Source organism: Nomascus leucogenys, chromosome 15 (assembly GCF_006542625.1).
Source record: "Nomascus leucogenys isolate Asia chromosome 15, Asia_NLE_v1, whole genome shotgun sequence".
Taxonomy (NCBI): Eukaryota; Metazoa; Chordata; class Mammalia; order Primates; family Hylobatidae; genus Nomascus; species Nomascus leucogenys.
The window spans coordinates 60,358,717-60,384,985 of NC_044395.1; the positions used below are offsets into that span (position 1 = coordinate 60,358,717).

Below are 26,269 nucleotides of genomic sequence, written 5' to 3' on the forward strand. Positions count from 1 at the left end.
CAAGATGGCACCATTGCACTCCAGCCTGGGTGACAGAGCAAGACTCCTCTCAAAAAAAAAAAAATAATAATAATAATAACTAAGAGTATAATTGGACTGTTTGTAACACAAAGGATGAATGCTTGAGGTGATGGATACCCCATTTACCCTGATGTGATTACTACACATTGTATACCTGTATCAAAATATCCAATATACTCCATAAATATATATATACCTGCTATGTATCCACAACAGCTAAAGCTAAAAAAAAAAATTAAAGAATGTGCATTTTACATGGTGGTAGGGGAGGGTGGCTGCTTCACTGAGTGGGTTGGTGGGTGGTGGGGGAGAACAGCAATGGTGAGGCTGAGGCTTGAGTCCAAAAGGGGAGTTTGCCAGGTGGATGGCAGCAGAGAGGGATTCCAGGCACAAAGTGGGGCATGATTGAGCAAGCTCAAAAAGTTGGTGTCCAGAAGTCTCCAATTTTCAGCAAACTCCAAGCCAAATAGCACAGGAGCAGCGTAGGGGATGGTCTTCAGACAGTGAGGTGAGAGGTGGGTGACCACCCCTGTCCAGTTGCAGTAGGTGACAATAAGAGATGTTAGGGAAATCACATGGACCTGCCAGGATGTCAGGGTCAAAGAAAGCATGATTCCAAGATTGGGCCACTGGGTGGGTGGTAGATACTGCCCATCCCTAAGGTGAGCCTACAGGAACATTCTGTTCAGAAGAGGTCAAAGTAGAATAAAATATACAGTCCCCTAATTGTATCCCCTTGTACTACACCCATCACCTCATTTTATGTATTCTACAATTTTTAATTTTTTTATTTATGCATTGGAAACCAACTTCCCTTTTCCTTGGACTTCCTGTTTTCATGTTTGAAATATATGTTACTATGGAAATGTCATGGCACAGTATAGTGGCATTTATAAGTGAAGTGTAAAGAATTTTCAGAACATCTAGAAACATAAGACTGGGGTTTAGGGATGTAAGTCCTAATTACGTGATAGCATTCATGACTTCAGACACTGTGTCATGAATATAAGCATACTCAGAAATTTGAGACAGCACAGAGGAGATAGTTGAGAGCTTTATTAGGATTTATGTGCCCAGATTTTTAAAAACGTATATGAGAAATATTAAAAACACAAAACATAACACACTACTTGGGAAGAACATCTGGAAAAAAATGGATGACAGAATGCCAACATTTACTTATGAATACAGAGCTCTGGAAGGACCAGGGGACCTGGACACCCCAGAGAAATTTGGTAAAACCCTCTGCACCACTTTCTATGCTATAAATATGTTCCTTAAAAATTGTATGTAAATCAACTGTCGGTAAATCATTTGTTAAATGCAAGGGTGAGCATGATTTTAAAGATATCATAAGAATGTACATTTTAGTAAAGGAAATATTTACTGATGGAGTAATAGAAAAAACTCACGGACTGAGCGAAGTTCAAAGTCCTTCATTATTATCCTGGCTCTGCCACCAACTAAATGTGTGATTCAAGAAAATCACTCAACCTCCCTGGGCCAATTCCCTCATTGAGTTTGGGTTGTAATTCTGAATTTTCACTTATCAGGTTCTTAATGCAAGGTACAGGGGTACTGGCCCGCAGTCTCAAGTCCAGTTTCTTCTGAGAGGTAATATTACACACTAAATCCTTGTGGACAGAGCTCCAGGCTCTCTTACATAAGAAGAGCTACAGTTACCATCGTTCTGTGTTTTGCTTCTTTACAGTCCACTGTCTCTTTTTCACAATCACCCTCAGTTGATGATTACAACTTTTTGTTTCAATTCTTTACAAAAGTTTGTTCCTTAGCTCTGTCCTCTGGGAAAAATTGACAGTCTAAGGTAGGAACCCTTTCTTGGGGCTCCTCTCCACCTCTGGCCCTTTCCCTAACCCACAAAGCTGGGCACTGCCCAAGGACAAGGGCTATACTCTGTGCCTAGTGCAGGCCCAGGCTTGAAGAAGGAGTTCAGTAAATGACTGTTCACTGTTTTTTTTTGTTTTTTTTTTTGAGACAGAGTCTCACTCTGTCACCTGGCCTGGAGTGCAATGGCACGATCTCAGCTCACTGCAACCTCCACCTCCCAGGTCCAAGTGATTCTCCTGCCTCAGCCTCCTAAGTAGCTGGGATTACAGGTGTGCACCACCACGACCGGCTAATTTTTGTATTTTTAGTAGAGACGGGGTTTTACCATGTTGGCCAGGTTGGTCTCGAACTCCTTACCTCAAGTGATCTGCCTGCCTCAGCCTCCCAAAGTGGTGGGATTACAGGTATGAGCCACCGCATCCAGCCTGGCTGGATGTTTTTGAAGGAGGAAGCTGAGGCAAGCAGATGGGTCTGATGAAAGACCCGAACTCTAGGAGTGGACTTCTGGCTGCTTCTTTAAACATTTCTAAACTTTCCAAATTTTCTATAATGGACAAAAATATCAAAACCGCAAAGCATTAAACTCTCCTTTTCCTGGCTTTCTGTCAATGCCCTGGTCTCCCATAAATAATGCAGTAGGCAGTTTCCTTCTAATACTGCAAACTTTGCTCAGTGCTCCAGCGTTTGGCCCAGGACATAGGGCACACATCTTTTCTTTAAGAGAAACAGCCGTTTCGGTCTTCTAGACTGTTTTGCTTAAATAGCAATGACACTATGCATTTGTCTTTGTGGACTTAACACCTGCCATCCCGCCCCAGGCAAGGACTCCTGCCAACTGGCTCCAGAAAAGGTCATTTATCAACAGTGTTTAGGCACCGCCTTGATTAATCTGCCATATAGGAAGTACAAAACACCACTGTAAGAATTCTTTTGTCTTCTTAAGCAAAAACAGGTTTAGGCCTTAACTGGCAAGAGATAGAAAGCAATGAGTCAGGCTTCTTGCCAACTACCACCATGTTGTAGGGTAATTCCGGAGCTGTTAGGAAGCCTCAAGAAACAGAAGAAATTATTCTCTACTGAGCACGTACTCCATGCCAGGTGTTGTGCTGTGTGCCTCATATACACTGTTTAACGTAAGCCTCACATCTAATAATCACTATCTAACAGATATTTTTACTAATTTATCTTTTTTTTTTTTTTTTTTGAGACGGAGTCTCGCTCTGTCGCCTAGGCTGGAGTGCAGTGGCGCAGTCTCGGCTCACTACAAGCTCCACCTCCTGGGTTCACGCCATTCTCCTGCCTCAGCCTCCCAAGTAGCTGGGACTACAGGCACCCGCCACCACGCCCAGCTAATTTTTTTTGTATTTTTTTAGTAGAGACGGGGTTTCACCGTGGTCTTGATCTCCTGACCTCGTGATCCGCCCGCCTTGGCCTCCCAAAGTGCTGGGATTACAGGCGTGAGCCACCGCGCCCGGCCTACTAATTTATCTTATTTCTTGTCTGTCTCCCTCACTGAAATGTGTGCTCAAGAGGAGGAACATTTCTTGGGGTCTTGTTTATTGTATCTAGAACAGCATCATAGATAAGCACTCAATAAATATTGTTGAAATGAACAAAATGAACAACTCCATGAGATAGATGGCATTATTTCCCTTTTACAGATGAATTAACTGACAACCTTAGAGGGTACAAACGAACTGCCCAAAGTTACATAGCTAGTTAAGAAGCCAGAACTGAAACCCAGGCCTCACTCATTCATTCTATAGACCAGAGGACTTATACTTAGATCTTAAAGAACTCTTTCAGCTTGGCAATTATATGAGCTATAGGCCTATAAAATATGTATTTACCTTGTGTACTCATTTGGAGGTTTAAAATTTCACTGAGGAGACATTTAACATTTTTTTAATAATCATTTTACTAAAGCAAAGATTAAGTACACATTTTCCCAACATAACAATTTCATCTACGGATAGGCATTAGCTACATGATTTTTCATTTTAAAACCCCACAATGATTATTTTTCAGACATAAATAAAAAATACACTGGTTCTAGATGCCAACAAAATCACATTTGCAAACCTTAAGAGTTTGGTAAGTTACAACATTAAGATGACTAATGGTATGTGTGCAGTATTCTCAGTATAGAATACCCAAAATTCCAGTGTACGTCTGTGTTGCTTGAGTGTCCCAGTATGAGAGGAGGTAGACTTGGCACATCGAAAGCCACTGCTATACTAAAGAATCATACGAAGTCTCAGGGATTCTTCAGAGAATCAGCTATTATAAAATCCATCTCGAGAATTCATTTTGTGCGAGAATGTGAGAATGAAATGCAAAGGAGGTTAATTTTACCCAGGAGAGCATTCATATCCTTTTCCACTTGTCAGAATATACTTGATTCATAAGTGCTCTTTTACCTACCTACGACTACATCACAAGAGCATGCCACCCACGGTGTCTTCCCTTAACATTTTGTGTTTTGTAGGGATTATGGTCACATAGTCACACGGTCCCTTCTCCTCCTGGGCAGGTCCTTTTCCCTTCTGTCCCAGCCTTGCTGCCAACACAAGATCATACAGCCTCTGTGTCCACCCAGCCAGTTAATTCTTCATGGACCAAACTAGTGATCTGGCCTCAGTCTCTCCACTGCCAGCTCTAGATGCTATTGATTTTTACTGATAATACAAGTAATAATACACTGGAGAAATTTTTTTAAAGCATAAAACCAGGAAAACCCATAATTCAACTACCCAGAGTTTGCATATCCTTTCCGTCTTTTTAAAAGACATTTTTTGGATTTATACATACAATTTTGTATATCACTCTTTTCACTTAACACTATAAGCACTTTGCCATGCTGTCAAATACTCTTCAGAAACATAAATTATAATGATGGCACAACGGTCTACTGGATAGTCATACTGTAATTTACTTAATTAATTTTCTACTGTTGGACTTTAAGATTGTTAAGCATTGATTTTGCCCACCTTTTAGACTATTTCTTTAGGACAGATTCCCAGAAGTGGAATTGGAGGATCAGAGGATCTAAACATTTTTAAAGCTCCTGATAGATATTGCCAAATTGCTTTTCAGAAAACCACTGCCAGTCTACACTTCCAACATTGCCAGTGTGTTTTTCTACCAATATAGATCTGTCTAAAGGATAATAAAAGTTAAATGAAATACGCAGTCCTCAAATTATTAATGCAGCTGGAGAGGCATCAAAACCAGAGTACAAAGGCATGTGGCAACGGTCATACCTATTTCCAGGTATGCAGTTAACAATGGGTTAGTGTGCCCACACGGAACAGAAAGTTTGCAAGAGTGAAGAGTAATATAATTAGATTTCAGACCATCTAATCCACAGCCTGTGTCTATTTTGTCCACTGCTGTATCCCGACACACAAGATAGCATCTGGCACGTACAGCCACTCAATAAAAATTTGTTGAGTGAATTAACACAGAATCTTCTTTCAGATGCAATCTTTCAGCAGCTGTAGGGTTTAGTTACTCCTGAACTCATAGGAAACATGACTGGCTGGATCAGACACTGTTGTAACGGTCTGTTCAATGCTGAGATTCTACTACAACTTTGGAAAATCAGTTTAAATAAAGGTGACACAATAAAGAGCCCTCTAGGGGAAAAGACAAATACACTTACCTAAAAGGACACATCTCAGCACCAGTTGCAAGGTGCAAATACACATATGTATCTGTAATACATATATATATTTGCAAGCATGCAAAAAATACATTTCAGTGAGTTTTGTCAGCTCCATAGTACACACTTTAATAGGTGGTAACATAAGCTTATTCAAATGCTACCCATGGTCAAATCATTTTTGGGACTACCTTCAGTTCATTCTATTATTGTTGGTTGCAGCTTGGCATCAGTTTCAGTGTTGCCAACACTGGTTTTGATATTTTACATGGGAATAATATAGGTGGTTTTATAATATCATTTTTAGTCAAAAACAGCATAAAATTTATTTTGTGAACCAGAATGTTTCAAGGTAAAATAGCCAATCATTCAGCTTTAGTTTACTCTCCTGGCTCCACAGATTCCCTCCAACATTCCACAATTTTTTTTGTTTGAGACAGGGTCTCACTCTGTTGCCCAGGCTGTAGTGCAGTAGCACGATCATGGCTCACTGCAGCCTGGACCTCCTGGGCTCAAGTGATCCTCCTGCCTCAGCCCTGCAAGTAGCTGGGACTACAGCCACGTGCCACCATGCCAGGCTAATTTTTGTATTTTTTTGTAAAGACAGGGTTTCACCATGTTGGCCCAGGTTGGTCTCTAATTTCTGGCCTCAAGCAATCTGCCTGCCTCCACCTCCCAAAGTGCTAGGATTACAGACATGAGCCCTCGTGCCTGGCCCACAATTTCTACAAATAAATTGTCAGACACTGCCAGATCAATGTGGCATTAATAATGTTATTGATGGAAAATAATCATCTGTCATTTTTATATACACACTTTATATACACTAGACTGGGGGTTATATCAATTATAGCCCATGGGCCAAATCTGTCCTGCCATCTGTTTTTCTATGGCCTAAAAGCTAAGAATGTCTAACTTTTTTTTTTTTTTTTTTTTTTTTTTTTTGAGATGGAGTTTCGCTCTGTTGCCCAGGCTGGAGTAGTGGCGAGATCTTAGATCACTGCAGCCTCCCGGGTTCAAGCGATTCTCCTGCCTCAGCCTCTCAGGTGGCCGGGATTACAGACACACACCACCACGCCCAGCTAATTTTTATATTTTTAGTAGAGACGAGGTTTCACCATGTTAGCCAAGCTGGTCTTGAGCTCCTGACCTCAGGTGATCCACCCGCCTCGGCCTCCCAAAGTGCTGGGATTACAGGTCTGAGCCACCGTGCCCGGCCTCTTTTTAACATTTTTCAATGGTTTAAAAAAATCAAAATAGTGTTTTGTAAAAACTGTATAAAATTCAAATTCTAGTATCCATTTATAGTTTTTTTTTTTTTTTTTTTTTTGAGATGGAGTCTCGCTCTGTCGCCCAGGCTGGAGTGCAGTGGCGCAATCTCGGCTCACTGCAAGCTCCGCCTCCCGGGTTCACGCCATTCTCCTGCCTCAGCCTCCTGAGTAGCAGGGACTACAGGTGCCCGCCACTGCGCCCAGCTAATTTTTTGTATTTTTAGTAGAGACGGGGTTTCACCATGGTCTCGATCTCCTGACCTCGTGATCTGCCTGCCTCGGCCTCCCAAAGTGCTGGGATTACAGGCATGAGCCACCACGCCCGACTATGAAGTTTTATTGGAACACAGCTGTGCTCATCTGTTTCTATATTAACTATGTCTGCTTTTGCACTAAAATATTTAGTGGCAAAAGAGACCATATGGCCCATAAAGACTCCTTTACAGAAGTCCGTTGACCACTGGACTATGCCCAAGTGAGTCCTTGGAGGGGACCCACTGGAGCTCCCCACTATAGATTTTTTGTTTCTGGATATTAATACTGGGAAAGGGGTGATTCAACTAGGATAGTATTTGCAAGGATCTGATAAGGGAGACACTGTAGAACATAAATACATGATGGTTACCTCAGAAAAGATATAAACGCCTGGTAAAATCTGGGTGGGCTGACTGAAGAAGAAGCAATTGGAGAATGCAGGGTAACATACACAATTTAGCAGCAAAGGTGGGCTCTCATTGAGTCACATGGGACACCGCTGAGACCCAATCCCAAAGAGCCTAGTGAAACTCGCTGGTGATGATGTCTGAAAATGGCAGGGAGGCTGAGCAGCATTTGTAATGCAATGACAGACAATTCCCCAGTAGTACCCCATTCCATTATTAGGTGTCCTCAAGTCATTTAGCATCCAGATTGATCCAGGCATTTCCAAAGGCAAGTCTAGACTTTGACTAAAAAATTGATCTGAAAAAAAGGTTCTGGGAAGGAGGCCCCAGGTAAACATTCTTCCCCAAATGATAACATTTCAATGAGGACTCAGTGAGGATCAGAATTCAGAAGATGGCTGAACCCTCCACATGTTTTTCTAAGTCACAGATTTGGTGAACATTTTATTTTCTCTTTTTGATCATTACTAGTGGGGCAAATGAAGCAAGGTAGGGTGGGGTGATGGAAGGGGAGAATTGCATAAAATCAGTGTTAGGATGACCTGCTCCGGAAGGCATGTATTCCTCTTAGACTCTCAGCTGTGGCATAAAACATTCCATGTGGACTTTGAATTAGAATGAGCGTGGGGGCGGGGACAAAGATCAACCTGAAAGCCAAACGGAGTCATTGACCGATAGTGTTAAGCTTGAGAAAGTTTGCAGATGGCCAGCTCTCCTACTGACATCCCACAGAAAGCCAGGCTTGATCTCTTGTGGTTAGGTGGAGCTTCTCCTGCCAGGGAAAATACAGTTGCTAGGAGAATGGTCTTTGGATGTTATAGCTCTGAAAAAGTTTCATGACTCTTGCTACTAGAGGTAACCATATTGCCTCCTGGTGACACTGGGTGCCTCTGGGGAGCACAACTGAGGGTGGCTAAGGTGCCCATGTCCCTTAGAAAAAACAAAATCAGCACATAATTCCCCCATGTCACCCCACCCTGCTTCTTTAAGATAGGAAGGCAACCTGGCGCCAAGGCTGGAGCAGACAATTTCCTTACTCAGCAGCTGAAGTGAGGAGCTGAAAGGATCTAAAAAATCAGAGAGAAGAGTTGTAATTTAAGTGGAAAACCATGACCCAAAGGTCAATACAAGGATCAGCACACCAAAGTGACCAAAAGCAGCTACTGAAGATGTGACCCAGGACCAGAAAACAAAGCAACAAGGAAAGAGAGGAGTAAGAGCAAACTGTGGAGAATAAACTGAGAGGTGTCTGAAAATAGTCACGGACAAGAGCCTGGGGTGTGACAGACACATAGCTGAATGTGTGAGACTACGGGACCAGGAGCTCAAGAGGCCTAGGCAGCAAGGTGCAGGCCAGGGCAAAACGTGCATCAGCAATAAAATAGATGTGGTGGGTGGGCACATTAGGAGTACTCATATAAGAACTTTCCTATTTGGAGATGCCTAGATCATGCTCTACCCTTGGGTTTAGAGATTCTGAGCAGCCAAATGTGAATGGTTTGCTCTGGATAAGTCCTTTTCATTATAGCCAATTGGAACCATTTGAATTCACACTCCTAATTACCTGCTTCTGGTTGCTGTGTCTAAACCATGTCTGAACCAACATAGCTTCTGGTACTCTATACTTCACCATGGGTCTTGGTCCAGCATCATTGGCAGGGACACACCAGCCCTGTTCATAGGACTGGAATAAAATCCAGAAGTAAGTTGTCTCAGGACCTCTGTTTTATAACAGGTTAGAAACAACTCCTGTAGGTATGGTTGTGGGATCCTGGCCTGGGTCCAGGAGCATATAAATCTGCAACAATTACCACTAGCAAGGATTAATATGAGGTTCAGCAACAAAGCTGCAAGAACTAGTGGTGGGGACTTTGTTCCTAAAGTGCAGTGTCCTTAGTGTCAAGTGCTTGTGGGCAACCTAGAGTCGCATCTGATGTAGGAAGACTTAATGGTCCTGAAATGGAATGTCTAGAAACTGTTAAGGAGCTGGAGGTCTATAAGCTGCTGCTTGGTTTAAGAGTTTTCTTATATAGTATCTTCTCTTTGTGGGACAAGGTCTAGCTTTCAAGGTGCCTCAAAACTAACAGGTGTTGACCTGGCGTGGTGGCTCACGCCTGTGATCCCAGCACTTTGGGACGCCGAGGTGGGTGGATCACCTGAGGTCAGAAGTTCAAGACCAGCCTGGCCAACATGGTGAAACCCCACCTCTACTAAAATTACAAAAAATAGCCGGGTGTAGCAGCCTGCACCTGTAATCCCAGCTACTCGGGAGGCTGAGGCAGGAAAAACATGTGAACCTGAGAGGCGGAGGTTGTAGTGAGCGGAGATCGTGCCACTGCACTCCAGCCTGGGTAGCAGAGCAAGACTCCGTCTCAAAAAACAAAACAAAACAAAAACAGGTGTTAATGAGGAACTTGTAATTTTTGGAGGTGAGTAGAGAAAGTGAAAGAACAGCACTAAAAGTAACTGTGATGAATGAGTGTTGTGCCTCTACTATCAAGCAATATTGTTTAAGAGGAGCTGTTTTATCTAAAAATCCTTGAGTAAAACAAAGACTGGCCAATTCTGTGAAATGCTATTACCAAACCCCTGCCCCCTGAATGTTTCCAGTCTATGTGGTATTACTTGGAACCCACTTGGGAAAAGTTCCATTCCATAAATCCTAGAAGAGGCAGGAAGAGAAGAGACAGAGTTTGAACTTGCAGAAACTGCTTGTTGGGGTCCAAATGGAAAATCAGATATCAAATTGGTTGTTACAAACCTATTCACAGACTCAGGGGAAGCAATTTAACAACAAGTGGCACAGAGTTGGAGACTTAGGAGAGAAAGCAAATTATCCCAAATTGTTCATCTGCTACAACACCATTATCTTCCTCTTTAAACTTTGTTATTTTAGCCCATAGTGTCATCATTTTCTAATTCCTTTTTTTTTTTTTTTTTGAGACAGAGTCTAGCTCTGTCGCCAGGTTGGAGTGCAGTGGCACAATCTCGGCTCACTGCAACCTCTGCCTTCCGGGTTCAAGAGATTCTCCTGCCTCAGCCTACTGACTAGTTGGGACTACAGGCGCGCACCACCATGCCCAGCTAATTTTTGTATTTTTAGTAGAGACGGGGTTTCACCATGTTGGCCAGGATGGTCTCGATCTCTTGACCTTGTGATCCGTCCACCTCAGCCTCCCAAAGTGCTGGGATTACAGGCATGATTCACCGCACCTGGCCAGTGTCATTTTCTACTGATGCAGGTTAGAAGCCTCATGCTGTTCCACCTGCCCCGGAAGCTTTCCCTAATTTCACAGCCCCGTCTCACCCATCCTCATGGATCCAGTTCAAGAACCATCTCATCCATGAAGCCCATCAGCCCTTGGAGATCTTGTTCATAACTTCCACATTGTCAATGCCCAGCAGTGTTCTAAAAACAGCAAGTTCTCAAAACTATAAGCATTAGTTACTAAAAACAGGCTGCTGTGTGGGAATCCGCATATAGGCAGCAGGCTCCCTTAATTCAGGGACTAGAGAGCCACCTGGTCTTCCTCCCTACACATCACAGCCTAGGCCTGGGTGCCCGGGTTTATATTTTCTAGCACCAGATCCTCCTCTTCCAACAGGGGTGATACCCAAATGACTGGAGGTCCAAAGCATAGGACTAGAATGAAACAAACCCAGCTCTTCTGTGAGGTGTAGGCCTGTGAGAAGATCAGTATTGGTGGCCAATCCCTGATTCCTAAGGGGCGCCTACTGAGTCATCTGGGCCAGATCAGCCCCTAGGCCCAGCACTGTTCAGTAGTACCAGCATACCACTACCTTCTGTACCATACCTCAGGCCCTGACTGCGAAGCAGGCTGAAACTGTAAGCCTTCCTTTGGGGTCCACCCAGAAAAGCATGCCTCCCTGGGCACAGAGATACAGATTCCAGGAGATTCTGTTCCTCTCTTCTCACTGGCATGATCCTCTGAAGCAGAATGTTGAGAACAAACGAACAGGACAGCCACAATGAGCTAAGGTCTGGGCAGAGAAGAAATCCAAACTTGTTGAGCAAAAGAAATCAAGAACAAGCAAATACCAGAAGGGAACAGCCAAAAGTTTTTCAAAGTTATGGAGAACAGCAAGGAAAATGGTCCAAGAGTCCAGCAAAGAGTAATGAGGAGGGCCATGGCACATAGGGAGGAGTGGTGAAGACTGAAAAATAGGTGAGCAGCCAAAGAAGGTGCCTAACAGTGAGGCAGCATCCTAGTTCTGGTTCAGCTAACTCACATTCCTCTCACCATGGGGTGAACCAATTCTCAGCTACCCTGGGGGGAAGGCTTGTTGAAGATGACGCCTGCAGAAGCTGGCTGGCAGGGTACTGGACTCTGGGATGGGATACCGGCAGGGGCATTTCCCCACCAGCTTCACCCTGGAGATAACTCCATGTTTCAGAACCTGTTACCTTTTTCCTCAAACATGAGCTATTTTTCCTAGTTTCCTTTGAAAGATCGGACCGAAAGTCAAGTTTTTGTGGTTTAGGCTCACCCTTCAAAACACCCGAAATAACTTTTGCAGAAATCTTCCTCATGTTCAAGTTTTCTTTCAAAATGAGCCTAACTGTTTCTTTGTCTAAATTTAACTCTTCAGCCATCATCCTCACGGTTAACTGCCTGTTTGAACAAACCAAGTCCTTGACCTTCTGGATATTGTCATCTGTTCGGTGGGTGACTGGACGCCCACTTCGGGCATCATCTCGAACATCTTCCCGACCTTCTTTAAACCTTTTGTGCCAGTCAAAAACTCTGGCCCTTGACATGACTTCATCCCCATAAGCTTCTTTTAAAAGATGGTGGGTCTCACTTGCAGACTTGTTCAATTTCACGCAAAATTTGATACTAATCCTTTGTTCTAAATAGCGGTCACTCATTCTGGCACTGAACAACACAGGAACGTTAACACACCACGACTGTAAGGGAAAGACGGACAGATCAATCTTTATAGGGCTGCAGATGTAATCATATCGCTATTCTTGCTCTTCTAGAAGCCAGACCGGGAAAGAGTAACTGCTTTTATGAATTTTTGTCCCTCAGCTTCCAGTCGAGGCTGGGGGGATCCCTTCTGGGAAGCCAACAGTCGCTGCAAAGCTGGGAAAAATTAAATCGCCTACAACCACGTCTGCATCAAACCAGTGCACGCACATCTGCCGAGTTTGACAGTCACCAAGGTCGCTCCGATTCTGCGGCCCTTAAGGAGTATATGGCGAATTCTGCAAGAAAGGCCTAAGTGGTGGCAAATTAAGCAAGCAAGAAGAGATGCATCGGTGATGTAACGTGTAAGCTCGCCCTAGATCTGCAGAAACCCGCGCACGCCAAACCTACCGGAGCAGCCCGGTTATCGCCTGCTCTAGCGTCCCGGGAGACAGGCGCGCATGCGCAATTCTCTCCCCCCGCGCGGATTAGACTGTGCGCAGTCGCACTGCGGCAGCGCGCGCCAGGTCCCGCCTCCGCCTCGCCACACCCCGGCAGGCGCGCTACCTTGCGCGTGCCCGCCTGCTGAGAAGGCGGAAAGGAGGGGCGGGGGAGGAAGGCTGAGGGAAGAGAGGGCACCCCCGGGCGTCAGAGTGCATTGTGGGAAGGAGGCGGCAGCGTCTCGGGCGGGCGGGAGGTGCACCAGCGGCGGCGGCGGCGGTAAATCCTCCCGGCCGCTCACAGCACTGTGGAGCCGCGTCTCCAGCCCGGCCTCGGACCGCGGCACCCCTCCTGGCCCTCGCGGCTTCTAGCCCGCCCGCCCCTCCCCCGCGCGTCGGCCCTGCCGAGCCGGCCGGCCGGCCTGGCTCCCCTCCCCGGCCCCGACGGGCGGGCGGACTGCCCTGAGGAGGCGGGGAGGGGAGGGCTGGGTCGGCCGGCGGGCGGGCGACGATGCCGAACTTCTGCGCTGCACCCAACTGCACGCGGAAGAGCACGCAGTCCGACTTGGCCTTCTTCAGGTTCCCGCGGGACCCTGCCAGGTAAGCGGCGGGCGCAGAGCGGGCGGCCCAGGCCCACCTTCGCGGTGAGCGCTGCCAGCCGCCGGACCCGGGCGGGCTCCCGGGCTGGCTGAGAGGGGCGCAGGAGGCGGGCGCAGCGCACTACCGTCGACCCCAGCGTTGGACCGAGATGGGGAGCCGGCCCCGAGCCGTGGGCGGGCGGGCGTCCGGGGACCTCGGCGCACGTGCGCTGGTGGGGGCTCTGCGCGGAGGACACCACCCCAAACGCGAGGGAGCTGGGGCGGCGCGCGGACGCGGGATGCTGTGGGTTCTCGCCGTGGCTCACTCGCTGTGTGACCTCGAGGGAGTCGCTTTCCTCTCTGGGCGTTAGTTTCCTTAGCTGTCAAAAGAGCAGGACTCTATGGTTGTGGCCTCTGGGGCCCTTCCCTCTCCTTGCCGCCACCCCCGGGACAGTGTTTCTGTTTTGAGTCCCGCTGCCTTCTTTCATCTCATCACAACTGCTTTCTCCTTCGGACTTGTCATTGCACAGTTCAGGGTTCGTTTTCTGGCTGTCACCGTTACTCATTTTCTCACTTGGTTATTGTAGGGATAACAGAGTGTACGCGTGAGGGCGTGGGAATTGGTATTGGAACCTCTTCCTTCGGATAAGCCCCACACACTGACTTATATTTAGGGAATGATAGCATAGGGACTGTGTTTGAAAGGCCGAGATGTTTCATAGGCCTGTCTTGTTGGTTCATTCATTTAAAAACAATGCCTACTATGTGCCGAGCGCAAATGTTAGGTGCTGGGAGTTCATGGGTGAATAAGGGTGTCACTGCTTGCAGAAAGCTCTCAGTCCATTAAGGGAACAGGTACAGCAACGGGCGACTATAATTTATGTTATTTATTAATTCAATTAATTATTGAAGGTCTACTTGTGTTTGGCGTTGTTGTGAGCAGTGGGAGTTACAGATGAACAAATCGAAGTCCTTGCTTTCACGAAGATTACATTCTAATGGGGGGGGATAAACAAGTAAAATACATAGTGTGTCGGATGATGATAAATGCTGTGGAGAAAAATAAACAAAGGTTAGAGGGTAGGGGAATAAGTAGTATCAAGGGATGCACAATTGGTATTTTAAATACAGTGGTTAGAGAAGGCCTCACTAAGAAGGTGAATTTGAGCAAAGACCAGGTGAAGGGGCCAGCCATGGAGATACTTTGGGCGGCAGCATTCCAAAGAAGGCAAAGACAGGGCAGCCAGGAGTCCTGGGAGAGAGGTGAGATGAGAGCAGAAAGGTGTGTGTATGGTAGGGGCAAATTCTTTAGGTAGGACATTGTAGGTCTTGGAAGGCACTATGGTTTTTATTATGAGTGAAATAGGAAGTCATTGAAGGGTTTAGAGCAGAGACTTAAATTTTAACAGGATCAGTGGCTGCTCATTAGATTGTGGGGAGGCAAAGGTGAAAGCCGGAAGACAAGTTAAAAGGCTGTTGTAATAATCCAGATTAGGAGAGGAGGAGATGGTAAATTTGAGATATGGTTTGAAGGTGAAGCCAACAGGATTTGCTAATGGTTTGGAGGTAGATTGTAAAAGAAAAAGAGAACTCAAGGACGACTTCAAGATTTTAAAAATCTGTGTTGGCTAGGTTGGTCTTTAACTCCTGGCTTCAAGCAATCCTCCTGTCTCGGTCTCCCAAAGTGCTAGAACAGGCTCTGAACCAGCGCACCCAGCCGACTTCAAGGTTTTTAACGTGAGCATTTGCTGAGATAGGGAAGACTGGGAAGCGCAGATTTGGTAGAGGAATACTAAAAGTTTGGGTTTGAGAGGCCTGATAGACATTCAAGAATAGATGTCTAGCTCGGGCATGGTGGCTCACACCTGTAATCCCAGCACTTTGGGAGGCCTAAGCAGGCAGATCACTTGAGGTCAGGAGTTCGAGACCAGCCTGGCCAACATAGAGAAACCCTGTCTCTATTAAAAAATACAAAAATTAGCTCAGCGCAGTGGTGCGTGCCTGTCCAGCTACTCAGGAGGCCAAGACATGAGAATCGTTTGAACCTGGGAGGCAGAGGTTGCAGTGAGCCGAGATGGTGCCACTGCACTCCAGTCAGGGTGACAGAGCAAGACTCCGTCTCAAGAAAAAAAGAATAGATGAAAAAAAAAAAAAAAAGAACAGATGTCTTTCTTCATACCATATACAGAAATGAACTCCAAATGGCCTATACTTTTATTTAGATCAAAGGCCTAACTATAAGAGCCATATCATTAAACTTTTAGGAAAAAAATACAGGTAAATCTTCATGACTTTAGATTTGGCAGCACATTCTTGTTTGTTTTTTGTTTTTTTGAGACAGAGTCTCACTCTGTTGCCCAGGCTGGAGTGCAGTGGCACAGTCTCAGCTCACTGCAACCTCCGCCACTGATGTTCACAAACTATTCTACTCAGCCTCCCAGGTAGCTGGGATTGCAGGCGCCCACCACCATGCCTGGCTAATTTTTGTATTTTTTTTTAGTTGAGATGGAGTTTCGCCATGTTGGCCAAGCTAGTCTCGAACTCCTGATCTCAGGTAATCTGCCCGCCTTGGCTTCTCCCAAAGTGCTGGGATTACAGGTGTGAGCCACTGTGCCTGGCTGGCACTACATTCTTAGATATGACACCAAAATACATGCAGTAAAAAGAAAAATAGACTAATTGGACTTCATCAAAATTAAACTTTTGTGTGTCAAAGAACATTACCAAGAAAGTGAAAAGAATGGAAGAAGGTACTTGCAAATAATACATTTGATTAGGGTCTGGTATCCAGAATATATAAAGAACTCTTACAATTCAGCAACAAAAAGACAACCCAATTTTAAAATAGGCAAAGGACTTCTTCTTTAAACAAAAGATATAAATGGCTAAAAAGCACATGAAAAGATGCTGAGCATCACTCGTTATTAGAGAAGTTCAAATCAAAACCACAAGTAGCAGTTAGATGTAGAATTACCGTGTGTCCCAGCAATTCCATTCCTAGGCGTATATCCAAAGAATTGCAAACTGATATTCAAAAAAACCAAATGTGCACACATTCATAGCAGCACTATTCGCAATAGTCAAAAGGTAGAAACAAGCCATGTTTATCAGTGCGTGAATGGATAAACAAAATGTATATCAATACAATGAAATATTAGCCATGAAAAGGAATGAAGTGCCAGTACATACTACGGTATGGGTGAACCTCAGAAACATGCTAAGTGAAAGAAGCCAGATACAAAAGCTTATATGTCGTATGATTCTATTATATTAAATATCCGGAATAAGTAAATCCATAGAGACAGAAAGCGTATCAGTGGTTGCCTGGGGCTGGGGGAAAGGGAGAGTGGGGAGCAACTGATTAATGGTTACAGGGTTTCCTTTTGAGGTGATGAAAATGTTTTAGAATTAGGTAGTGGTGATGGTTGCAGAACATGATGAATGTGTTAATTGCCATTAGTTTTTTACTTTAAAATGGTTAGTTTTATGTTATGAGAATTTCACCTTAAAGAAAATCAATGTCTTGAAGAGAGGATAGGATATACAAGTCTGAAATTCAGAGACTTTCAGACTGGAAATTGTAAATATGGGTGTTCTCAGTTTATAGAGAGTATTTAAAACTGTGGTACGGGTTAAGGTTATCTAAGGAGTGAGCAAAGAACAGATCTGAGGATTGAGTCCTGGGGCATTCCCAGTGATTTAAGTTCCGAGACACGGGAAAGAACTCGCTCAGTACAGTGAGGAGTAGCAGTTGGGAACAGAGGAGAGGAGCATCTTAGTCTGACTTGGCCTTGCCCCATTATGCGTTATCTTCCTTTTACCCAAATTTTAGCCCAAAGACATTCTTACAAGTTTATTTCACTTCCATAATGAGGGCACCCCTAGTCAGTTCTGGACCACAGGTCATTTGTGTTAATATGTAGTGAATCCTGTTTTGACTACACTCCTTAAGGGGAGTATAGTCTATAGGGGTTTACAGTTTCAGATTTGAAAGAAGTGTTTAGATCTAGTGAAATCTCACTTGAAATACTGGAATTTTCTCAATAATAGTGACTTTTAGTCATTTTTAGGGTTATTATCCCTTTTGAGAATCTAGCATAAGGACTCTTACCTGAAAAAACATAGACACAATTTAGCATTCGAAGACAAAGGTGTTTATGGGTCTTTATAGGCCCTGTGCATTCCTGACAGATGGGCATCTCTGCCCTTGCTAAAACACCTCTAATGATAGTCCTCCCCTTTGTGAGAAGACACGTGATGATTCTGGACAGCTTTGGCTGTTGTTTCTTCCTTGTATTGAGTGAACATCTGCCTCCTGTAATTGAGGCCTTGGAGGTCCTAGTTTTGTCCCCAGGATCACACAAAGCCTGTGCCCTTTTCAGCGTTAGACTCCTTTGAATGCTTCAAGACCAAATCATGAATTTCTTTTTAAAAAGATGTTTATTGAGATGCAATTCACATATAATTCACCCATGTAAAGTGTACAATTTGGGGTATATACATTAATTTTTAAAATTTTGGTAAAATACAACAAAATTTGCTATTTTAACCTTTAAATGTGCAATTCAGTGGCGTTAATTACGTTCACAGTGTTGTGCAACCTTCTCCACCATTTCCAAAACTTTTTCATTTATCCCAAACAAAAACTGTAACCATTAGGCAATAACCTCCCATTCCCCTGCCCTTCCAGCCTTTGGTAACCTCGAATCCACTTTCGGTCTTTACAAATTTGCCTGTTCTAGGTTCCTCATATTGGTGGAATCATACAATATTTCTCCTTTTATGTCTGGCTTGTTTAACTTAATATGTTCAAGGTTTTTTTATCCAAATCAAACCTCCTCATACTACATGATTTTAAGTTCTACTGTATTTGATAGTTTCCTTTTCACTGTGCCCAGTGTTATTATAACAAAGAAGTAGTTTCCAGAGGTGTTATTGAATTAATAACAGTATTTTTAGGGTTATTAGCTCTAACCCCCTCCCACCTTTTCATCTATAAACAGGTTGTAGGGAAGGTTGACAAAAGGTGACATTGCCAGTCTAATCTTCAAATGCTAACATTGTTGACAATAAAGATGAATATATTTAATGCTATTAAAACAGTACATTCCCAGTCATCAGTTATAAATTCCATGCATGCTTTTAGAAACAGCTATTTAGAAATAATTTAAACTTCAAGAGTGTAATTAATAAAGTGGTGTGGAATTTACATACCATAATAGTTCTTATTGTTTTAGAAAAAGTGGCATTAATATGCTTCTTTTTTAAAAAGGTGAAATAACCCAGCTTAGGTCAGTGACATGATTTAAGTGAAAAAAAAAAAAAAAAAAGCCTAAATCTTGATTGCCCCAGGGTGGCTTGCCTAATGCCAAGGCTTGCCACTGTGAGGCAGCTCACAGTGGAGCTCTTCCTAAACCAGGAGAAGGTACAGGTAGAGCTAACGAATTGCTCTGATTAGAGTGAGTTGGGTGTTGAAGCTCTCTTCTTCCTCCTCAGGCAGCTAGTACTAACTCACCCAAGATGGGTGAGGGCTTCCAAGGTTCTTCTGGCAATTTAATGAAGGCTGATTGAGAGTTGATGTGCTCTACTTTGTGAAATGTAAAACTGGTTTTCTGGGGACTCGTGAGGGTGCCTGTTTGGGCTGCTATAACAAAATACCTTAGACTAGGTGATTTTTAAACAACAGAAATTTATTTCTCATAGTTCTGGAAGCTGGAAAGTCCAAGATGAAGTCACCAGCAGATTTGGCATCTGGTGAGGGCTCACTCTTGGCTTCTTAGATGGTGCCTTCTTGTTGTGTTCTCACATGGTGGAAGGGGCAAATAAGGCTTCCCCGTCATGACCTAAGTCACCTCCCAGATGCCCCACCTCCCAACACCACTGCACTGGGGATTGTTTCAATATGAATTTTGAGGGGATGCAGACATTCAGACCATAGCAATCCCCAAGACCCTTTCAGGGAGTCCACAATGTCAAAAGTATTTTCATAATAACACTGATATTATTTGCATTTTTCATATTCGGTCTCTCAGGATTGGACAGTGGAATTTTTGGGGTGCTACATAACATGATGGCATCATTGCTTTGATAAATTTTGTATTGTGTTTTCTAGAATTTTCTAAATATGATTATTCAGATCTGGGTGTTTGGTAGACATTTTCTCAGAAATAAACAAGCCTGCCACTTCAAGGAGAACAACTGATAATTTGAGCATTCAAGTTGAAAATTAGAATTTTGGAAAACTTATGTGCTACTGTGAGCTTGACAGCTCTCTAATACTTAAAGACTTTTCTGGTGAGATCACTGATGATACTGATGTGGTTTTTTTTTTTTTGTATAATGAATTGCGTTAACATTTATATGGTATGTATAACTCACTGAACTAATATTTTCCAAGTGACCAATTTATGGTTTTACAGAGACATACGTGGATAAAAGATCTATTCAAAGTGTAAGATAGACTATGGGATTTTTTATGTAGTAGGGGATGAAAAAGCTTATTGGTCTGGTCTCAGATTTCACATTTCAACTAATCTTGAAGAAACTACCACTTGTGGAGAATTCACAATTATATGGAAAAAAGAGGAGTATTGTAATAACCTTTTTAACTGCGTATCGTTATGAGGCTAGATTTTCTTCATATATTTCAACCAAAACAACGTATAGCAATAGATTAAATACAGAAGTAGATGTGAGAATCTAGCTGTCTTCTGTTAAGCTGGACATTAAAGAGATTTGCAAAAAGGAAGAAGTGTCATTTTTCTCACTAAATGTTTTTGTTTTGGAAAATGTAATTTTTTATTAAAACGTTATTTATGTTAACATATTATAAGGTTGGTATTTTAATGAATTAATAAATATTTTAAAATTTTTTCTGATAAATGTTGTTAGGTAAAATCCACATAAACAAAAGATCTTTGGAGTCCTCAATAATGTATTAGTGCAAAGGAATCCTGGGACTATGAAGTTTGAGAATTGCTGCTCTAAAATGTGAGCAGCAAATTTCAAACTTTTTTTTTTTTTGAGGGGTCTTGCTCTGTCACTCAGGCTGGCGTGCAGTGGCAGGAGCATGGCTCACTGCAGCCTCAACCTCCTGGGCTCAAGCGATCTTCCAGCCTCAGCCACCCAAGTACCTGGGACTGTAGGTGCCTGTCACAACCCCCGGCTAATTTTTAAAAAAAATTTTTTTTAGAGACAGGGTCTCACCATGTTGCCCAGGCTGGTCTTGGACTCCTGAGCTGAAGCATTCCTCCCTTGTTCAGCCTCCCAAAGTGGTAGGATTGCAGATGTGAGACACCACGCCCAGCCTGAAGTACTTTCATATCAACTCATTTAATCTTCCAAACAATGGGATGAGTCGTAATAATAGTACTTCTTTTTTTTTCCTTTTTTTTTTTTTTGAGACAGTGTCTCACTGTCACCCCGGCTAAAGTGCAATGACACGATCTCCAGTCATTGCAACCTCTGCCTCTTGCACTCAAGCAATTCTCCTGCCTTATCCTCCCAAGTAGCTGGGACTGCAGGTACATACCACCATGCCTGGCTAATTTTTGTATTTTTTGTAGAGACAGGGTTTCGCCATGTTGCCCAGGCTGGAACAGTACTTATGTAGTGTATTCTTTGTGACAGGCACTGCTCTGTTATATACTTCTCTGTTATATATACATTATTTCATGTTACCCTTGCAGTAAATTTTGAGGTAGTCCTTGATTTACAGGTGACCAAAGTAGGTACAGAGAGGTTAGCTAACTTTTTTAAAGGCCCTACAGCAATGTCTAAAACCTTAAGAGTAGGACAGGATAAAATAGGTATTACCTAAACTTATTTGACCATGGAACCCTGTTTTTTTTTGGAGACAGGTTCTTACTCTGTCGCCCAGGCTGGAGGGCAGGGGCACAATCATTGCTCACTGCAGTCTCCATCTCCCAGGCTCAAACAATCCTCCCATCTCTGCCTCCCAAGTAGCTGGGACCGTAGGCGCACGCCACCACACTTGACTAATTTTTTAATTTTTTATAGAGACGAGGTCTCCCTATATTGTCCAGGCTGGTCTTGAACTCCTAGCCTCAAGTGATCCTCTTGCCTTGGCCTCTCAAAGTGCTGGTATTATGAGCCACCATGCCCGGTCCCTTTTTTTTTTTTTTTTAAATGGAACAGTTCTGACTGGTCATGGTCACTCAGGCCTGTAATCCCAGCACTTTGGGAGGCCGAGGCAGGAGGATGGCTTAAACCCAGGAGTTTGAACTTACGATGACCTATGATTGCACCATGTGCTACAGCCTGGGCGACAGATTGAGGCCCTGTCTTTTTTTTTTTTTTTTTTTTTTTTTTTTTAGGAGCAATTCTTTGAACAGGATTCCTTGGAATACACTTTTAGAAATGCTGCATTAGTAAGAAACCAATGAGGGAAAAACATCAAAAACAAAACAAAGAAGTGATCAGTGATGGTTGACTAGTGCCGAAGGTGTTTAAGGTGTGTACAGAAAGTGGCTGCACACAGTGGCTCACGCCTGTAATCCCAGCACTTTGTGAGGTTGAGGCAGGAGGATCACTTGAGCCCGGGAGTTTGAGACCCACCTGGGCAATATAATGACACCTCTTCTCATTACTTTAAAAATGAAATAAAAGATAGGCCAGGCACGGTGGCTCACACCTGTAATCCCAGCACTTCGGGAGGCCGAGGCGGGTGGATCACCTGAGGTCGGGTTCGAGACCAGCCTGGCCAACATGGCGAAACCCATCTCTACTAAAAGTACAAAAATTAGCTGGGCGTGGTGGCGGGTGCCTGTAATCCCAGCTACTCAGGAGGCTGAGGCAGGAGAATAGCTTGAACCCAGGAGGCAGAGGTTGCAGTGAGCCAAGATTGTGCCACTGCACTCCAGCCTGAGCGACAAGAGCAAGACTCCACCTAAAAAAAAAGAAAAGAAAAGTTAAAAATAAAATAAAATCTGTACGGGAAAGTGACCGTTGGATTTGGCAAGATAGGGTCATTAGTAATTTTCTTGAGCAGTTTCAGTGGAAAAGGGATAGAGCAGGAGCCTCCTTGACATTGATTAAGGAGACAGTACAACAAGATAAGTGGATGCAGTCCAAATGGATGCTTTAACAAGTTTTGCTATAAAGAGGATCAGGGTTAAGAGAGTTTTAAAGATGGGAGACATTAGGGCATGTTTACACGGTGGGAATAATATAGTAAGATAAATGTAGGGAGTTCAGATATTATATATGGAGAGGTGGAAAGTCTTAAATACCTGGAGTTTTCTGTGTGCATACATATTCATACACATACACCCACATATATGTACACATGTGAATCAGGAAAAGTTTCCCTCAAGAAATGACATTTGAGCTAAGATCTGAAGGCTGAGTCATAGTTAACTGTGCATAGGAAGTATATAAAAAGCAGCAAGAAGAGTGTAGTAGGCTGAGTAAACAGTGCAGAGAAGGCCCCAGGATAGAAGTGAACACAATTGTTTATCCTGAGAGTAATGAGAAGCCACTAAAAGCTTAAGCATGGGAGAGACATTCTCAAATCGGCTTTAAAAAATACTCTGCAGCATGGAGAAGGGGTTAGAGAAGGGCAGATGACCAGTTTGGAAGAGATGCTAGTAGACCAGGTAAAAAATTATGGTAGCTTGGACCAGGGTGTTACTGATGGAGAGAAGCAGATGGATTTGGGGAGTCATTCCACTGTGCTAAGGGAAAAGTCTACAAAATCTGGAGTACAGGGAACAGAACAATGACAGGGAGAGCTGGGAAAGGGGAGGCATTGGTAAAAATTTGAGACGAGTATATAAGTGGGTATGTATGTATATAAATATATATACATGTTCATAATACACATGTGAAAAGACTTACTGTGGTTTTATATATATATATATATGTATATATATATATATATGTTTTTTTTTTTTTTTTTTTTTTTGAGACAGACTCTCGCTCTCTTGCCTGGCTGGAGTGCAGTGGCGCGATCTTGGCCTACTGCAACCTCCGCCTCCCGGATTCGAGTGATTCTCCTACCTCAGCCTCCCGGTCATATATAATTTTTATAATTTTATTCATGTAAAAACGTATACACAGAAGAGCTACGTGCGGTGGCTCATGCCTGTAATCCTAGCACCTTGGGAGGCTGAGGCAGGGCTATCACTTCACCCAGGAGTTTGAGACTAGCCTGGGCAACATGGTGAAACTCCGCCTCTACAAAAAATACAAAAAATTAGCCGGGCACGGTGGCATGTGCCTGTAGTCCCAGCTACATGGGAGACTGAGGTGGGAGAATCGCTTGAACCCAGGAGATGGAGGCTGCAGTGAGCCGAGATTGTACCACTGCACTCCAGCCTGGGCAACAGAGTGAGATCCTTTCTCTCAAAAAGAAAAAAAACCCAAAAAACATATGCGTAGAAGATCACAAATGGTAACTGTACATCATGTTGGATTTTCGGAGTAACATATCCATGAAAATTTCACTGGGATTTTTTAAAAAATAGAGTATTACTAGCATCCCAAACTTCCTCTGCTCCATGGTTCTCCCAGCCATTATCCCATTCTCCCCAGTAGTAGCCACTGTGACTTCACATACCTTGGATTAGTTAGGTTTTGGGGGGAAGAGGGAGAATGAATGGAAGCTTTATTATTGTTTGAGATATGGAACATTAGCAGCACCTCAGTAGCCTCTTTTGTGCCCACTCCCGGTTGTTACCCTCCCCAAATGTATCTACTATTCCATCACTGTGTTGAGGCGGAGCCAGACCACCCTATATTTAAAGATTCACTAGAAGGGCTTGCAGGACTCAGTATATGGTTGTACTCACAGTGAAGATTTATTGCAGCATTGTAGTAAGGATACACATCTGGATCATAAGGGAAAAAGACACAGGCACAGTCTGAAGGAATCCATGTATAGGCTTCCGTATGCTCTCTCCTTCCCACGAGGGGGTCACCCAGAGCCCATTTTTCCCCAGTGGTGGAAATGTAGCAACACATGTGCCGTGTTTCTGTGGAGAGAAGACCGTTAGAGACATAGTGTCCAAGGTTTTTACTGGGTCCTGATCACATAGGCAGCCTCTGCCTGGCATATAATAAAATTCCAGATTCCCAGAAGGGATGGCAGGTGTTCAGCATAAATCATGTTGTTTGCACAAACAGTCTAGGCACATTGAGCTGCATTATCAGTTAGGAAAAATTTTATTTCTGTGTATGGAACTGTTTACCAACCAAGTTCCCAGATACCAGCCCAAGGTCCTTAACAAACAGGCCTTTCTAAGGACAGCAGCCTGAGGTCTGCTGTGTTAACGCTTTCTGAACAATCACTATAAATGAGTTTTGCCTGTTCTTGAATTTAGTATCAAAGGAATCATGTAGTATGTACTCCTGGTTTCTTCTGCTTAACATTACATTTGTGAGATTATAGATAGTTTGTTCATTTCATAGCCAAGTAGTATTCCATTGAGTGAATATACCACAGTTTATCCATTCTGCTGTTGATGGGCAAAGTTACTTCACCTTCTCCCCAATATTTGGTATTACCTCTTTTACATTGTAGTCATTCTTGTGGGTATGTAGTAATTTGTTTTGGCTTTAATTAGCATTTCCCTGATGGCAAATGAGATTGAGCATTTTTTTCATCTATGTATTGCCATTTTTATAACCTTTTTATTATAAAGTGCCTGTTCAAGGCCCCTTGCCTGTTTTTATATTGGGTTATTTATTTGTAGGAGTTCTTCATATATATTTTGAAGATATTGTTAGATATATGTATTGCAATTGTTAGATATATGTATTGCAAATTGTTAGATATATGTATTGTTAGATATATGTATTGTTAGATATATGTATTGCAAATATCTGACATTTTGTGGTCTGCCATTTCACTCTTAAATGGCTTCTTTTAATGAAGAAAAGTTATTAACTTTAAAGTAGCCTAATTTATAAATCTTTTCCTCTAGCGTTTGTGCTGTTGCCTTAAGAGATCTTTATTCCAAGGTCATGAAGATAATCTTCTGTGTTATCTTTTAGTGGCTTTATTGTTTTACCTTTCATATTTAGATCTGCAATCACTTGGAACTTATTTTTGTGTATGGTGTACAAGTAGGAGTTAAGATTTATTTTTTTCATGTAGATATTCAGCCGACTCAGCCCTATTTATTGGAAAAGAAAAATCCATATTTGCTGCTGTTCAAAGCTACCTTTAAGTATCTGCAGTGCTCTATTTTGTTTCATTGTTCTGTCCTTCAGCCAGTACCTGTCTTAATAACCTTTACAGTAAGTCTTAATATCTGGTAGTGTAATTCTTTCAACCTCCTTTTTCCTCTCTCTCTCTCTCAAGGTTATCTTGGTTATCTCTGGTTCTTTAAATTTGTGTATAAAAAGTTTTAGAGTAATTTGTCATTTCTTTCTCTTGCTCTCACAAACTTATTGGGCTTATGATTATATTGAATTAGTAAATGGGTTTGGGGAGAATTGACATCTTTGGAATTTAGTGTGCCGGTTCATAAACTTGTGTATTTAAGTTTGCTTTAAAAAGATTATTAGAGGTCTTACACATCTTTCACTAGATTTATTCTTAAGTAGTTCATATAGAAAGACAGGTGTATTTAATTAGGCTCTCTGCCTGATGCCCATTCTGTTCTTGATTGTCTGAATAAGAGTTGCTGTTGATATCAGAAAGCTGCTTCAACTTAGTTCAGAGGTAGTATGTACAGTATTACTCTGTGTGGAAGGTCTCCAGAGATTTAAGAATTTAAAAAACAAACAACTGTAGCAGTATGGCAAATTATTTTATAGTGAGATCGTTTTTATACTTAATATTTGGATTTTGAAACATGAAGTGTTTATAATCATAATGTACAACTGTG

At 42.9% G+C, this 26,269-nt stretch overlaps 2 protein-coding genes across 5 annotated transcripts in view; one reads left to right on the forward strand and one right to left on the reverse strand.

Moving 5' to 3' along the window:
- GVQW3 (GVQW motif containing 3) overlaps positions 1 to 12,906 on the reverse strand; it is a 38,744-nt gene extending 25,838 nt beyond the window's left edge. For 2 of the 3 annotated variants that reach the window (XM_030829305.1, XM_012503005.2), the window contains exon 1: positions 11,893 to 12,906. In XM_030829305.1, coding sequence (XP_030685165.1) covers positions 11,893 to 12,357 — 465 coding nt within the window. In that variant the 5' untranslated portion in view covers positions 12,358 to 12,906. The remainder of the gene's footprint in view (positions 1 to 11,892) is intronic. The other variant, XM_012503002.2, reaches the window with a different exon arrangement.
- Positions 12,907 to 13,052: 146 nt separating this feature from the next.
- THAP12 (THAP domain containing 12) overlaps positions 13,053 to 26,269 on the forward strand; it is a 31,236-nt gene continuing 18,019 nt past the window's right edge. Inside the window, exon 1 of one of the 2 annotated variants that reach the window (XM_030829642.1) lies at positions 13,053 to 13,437. In XM_030829642.1, the coding sequence (XP_030685502.1) occupies positions 13,349 to 13,437 (89 nt within the window). In that variant the 5' untranslated portion in view covers positions 13,053 to 13,348. The remainder of the gene's footprint in view (positions 13,438 to 26,269) is intronic. The other variant, XR_004033682.1, reaches the window with a different exon arrangement.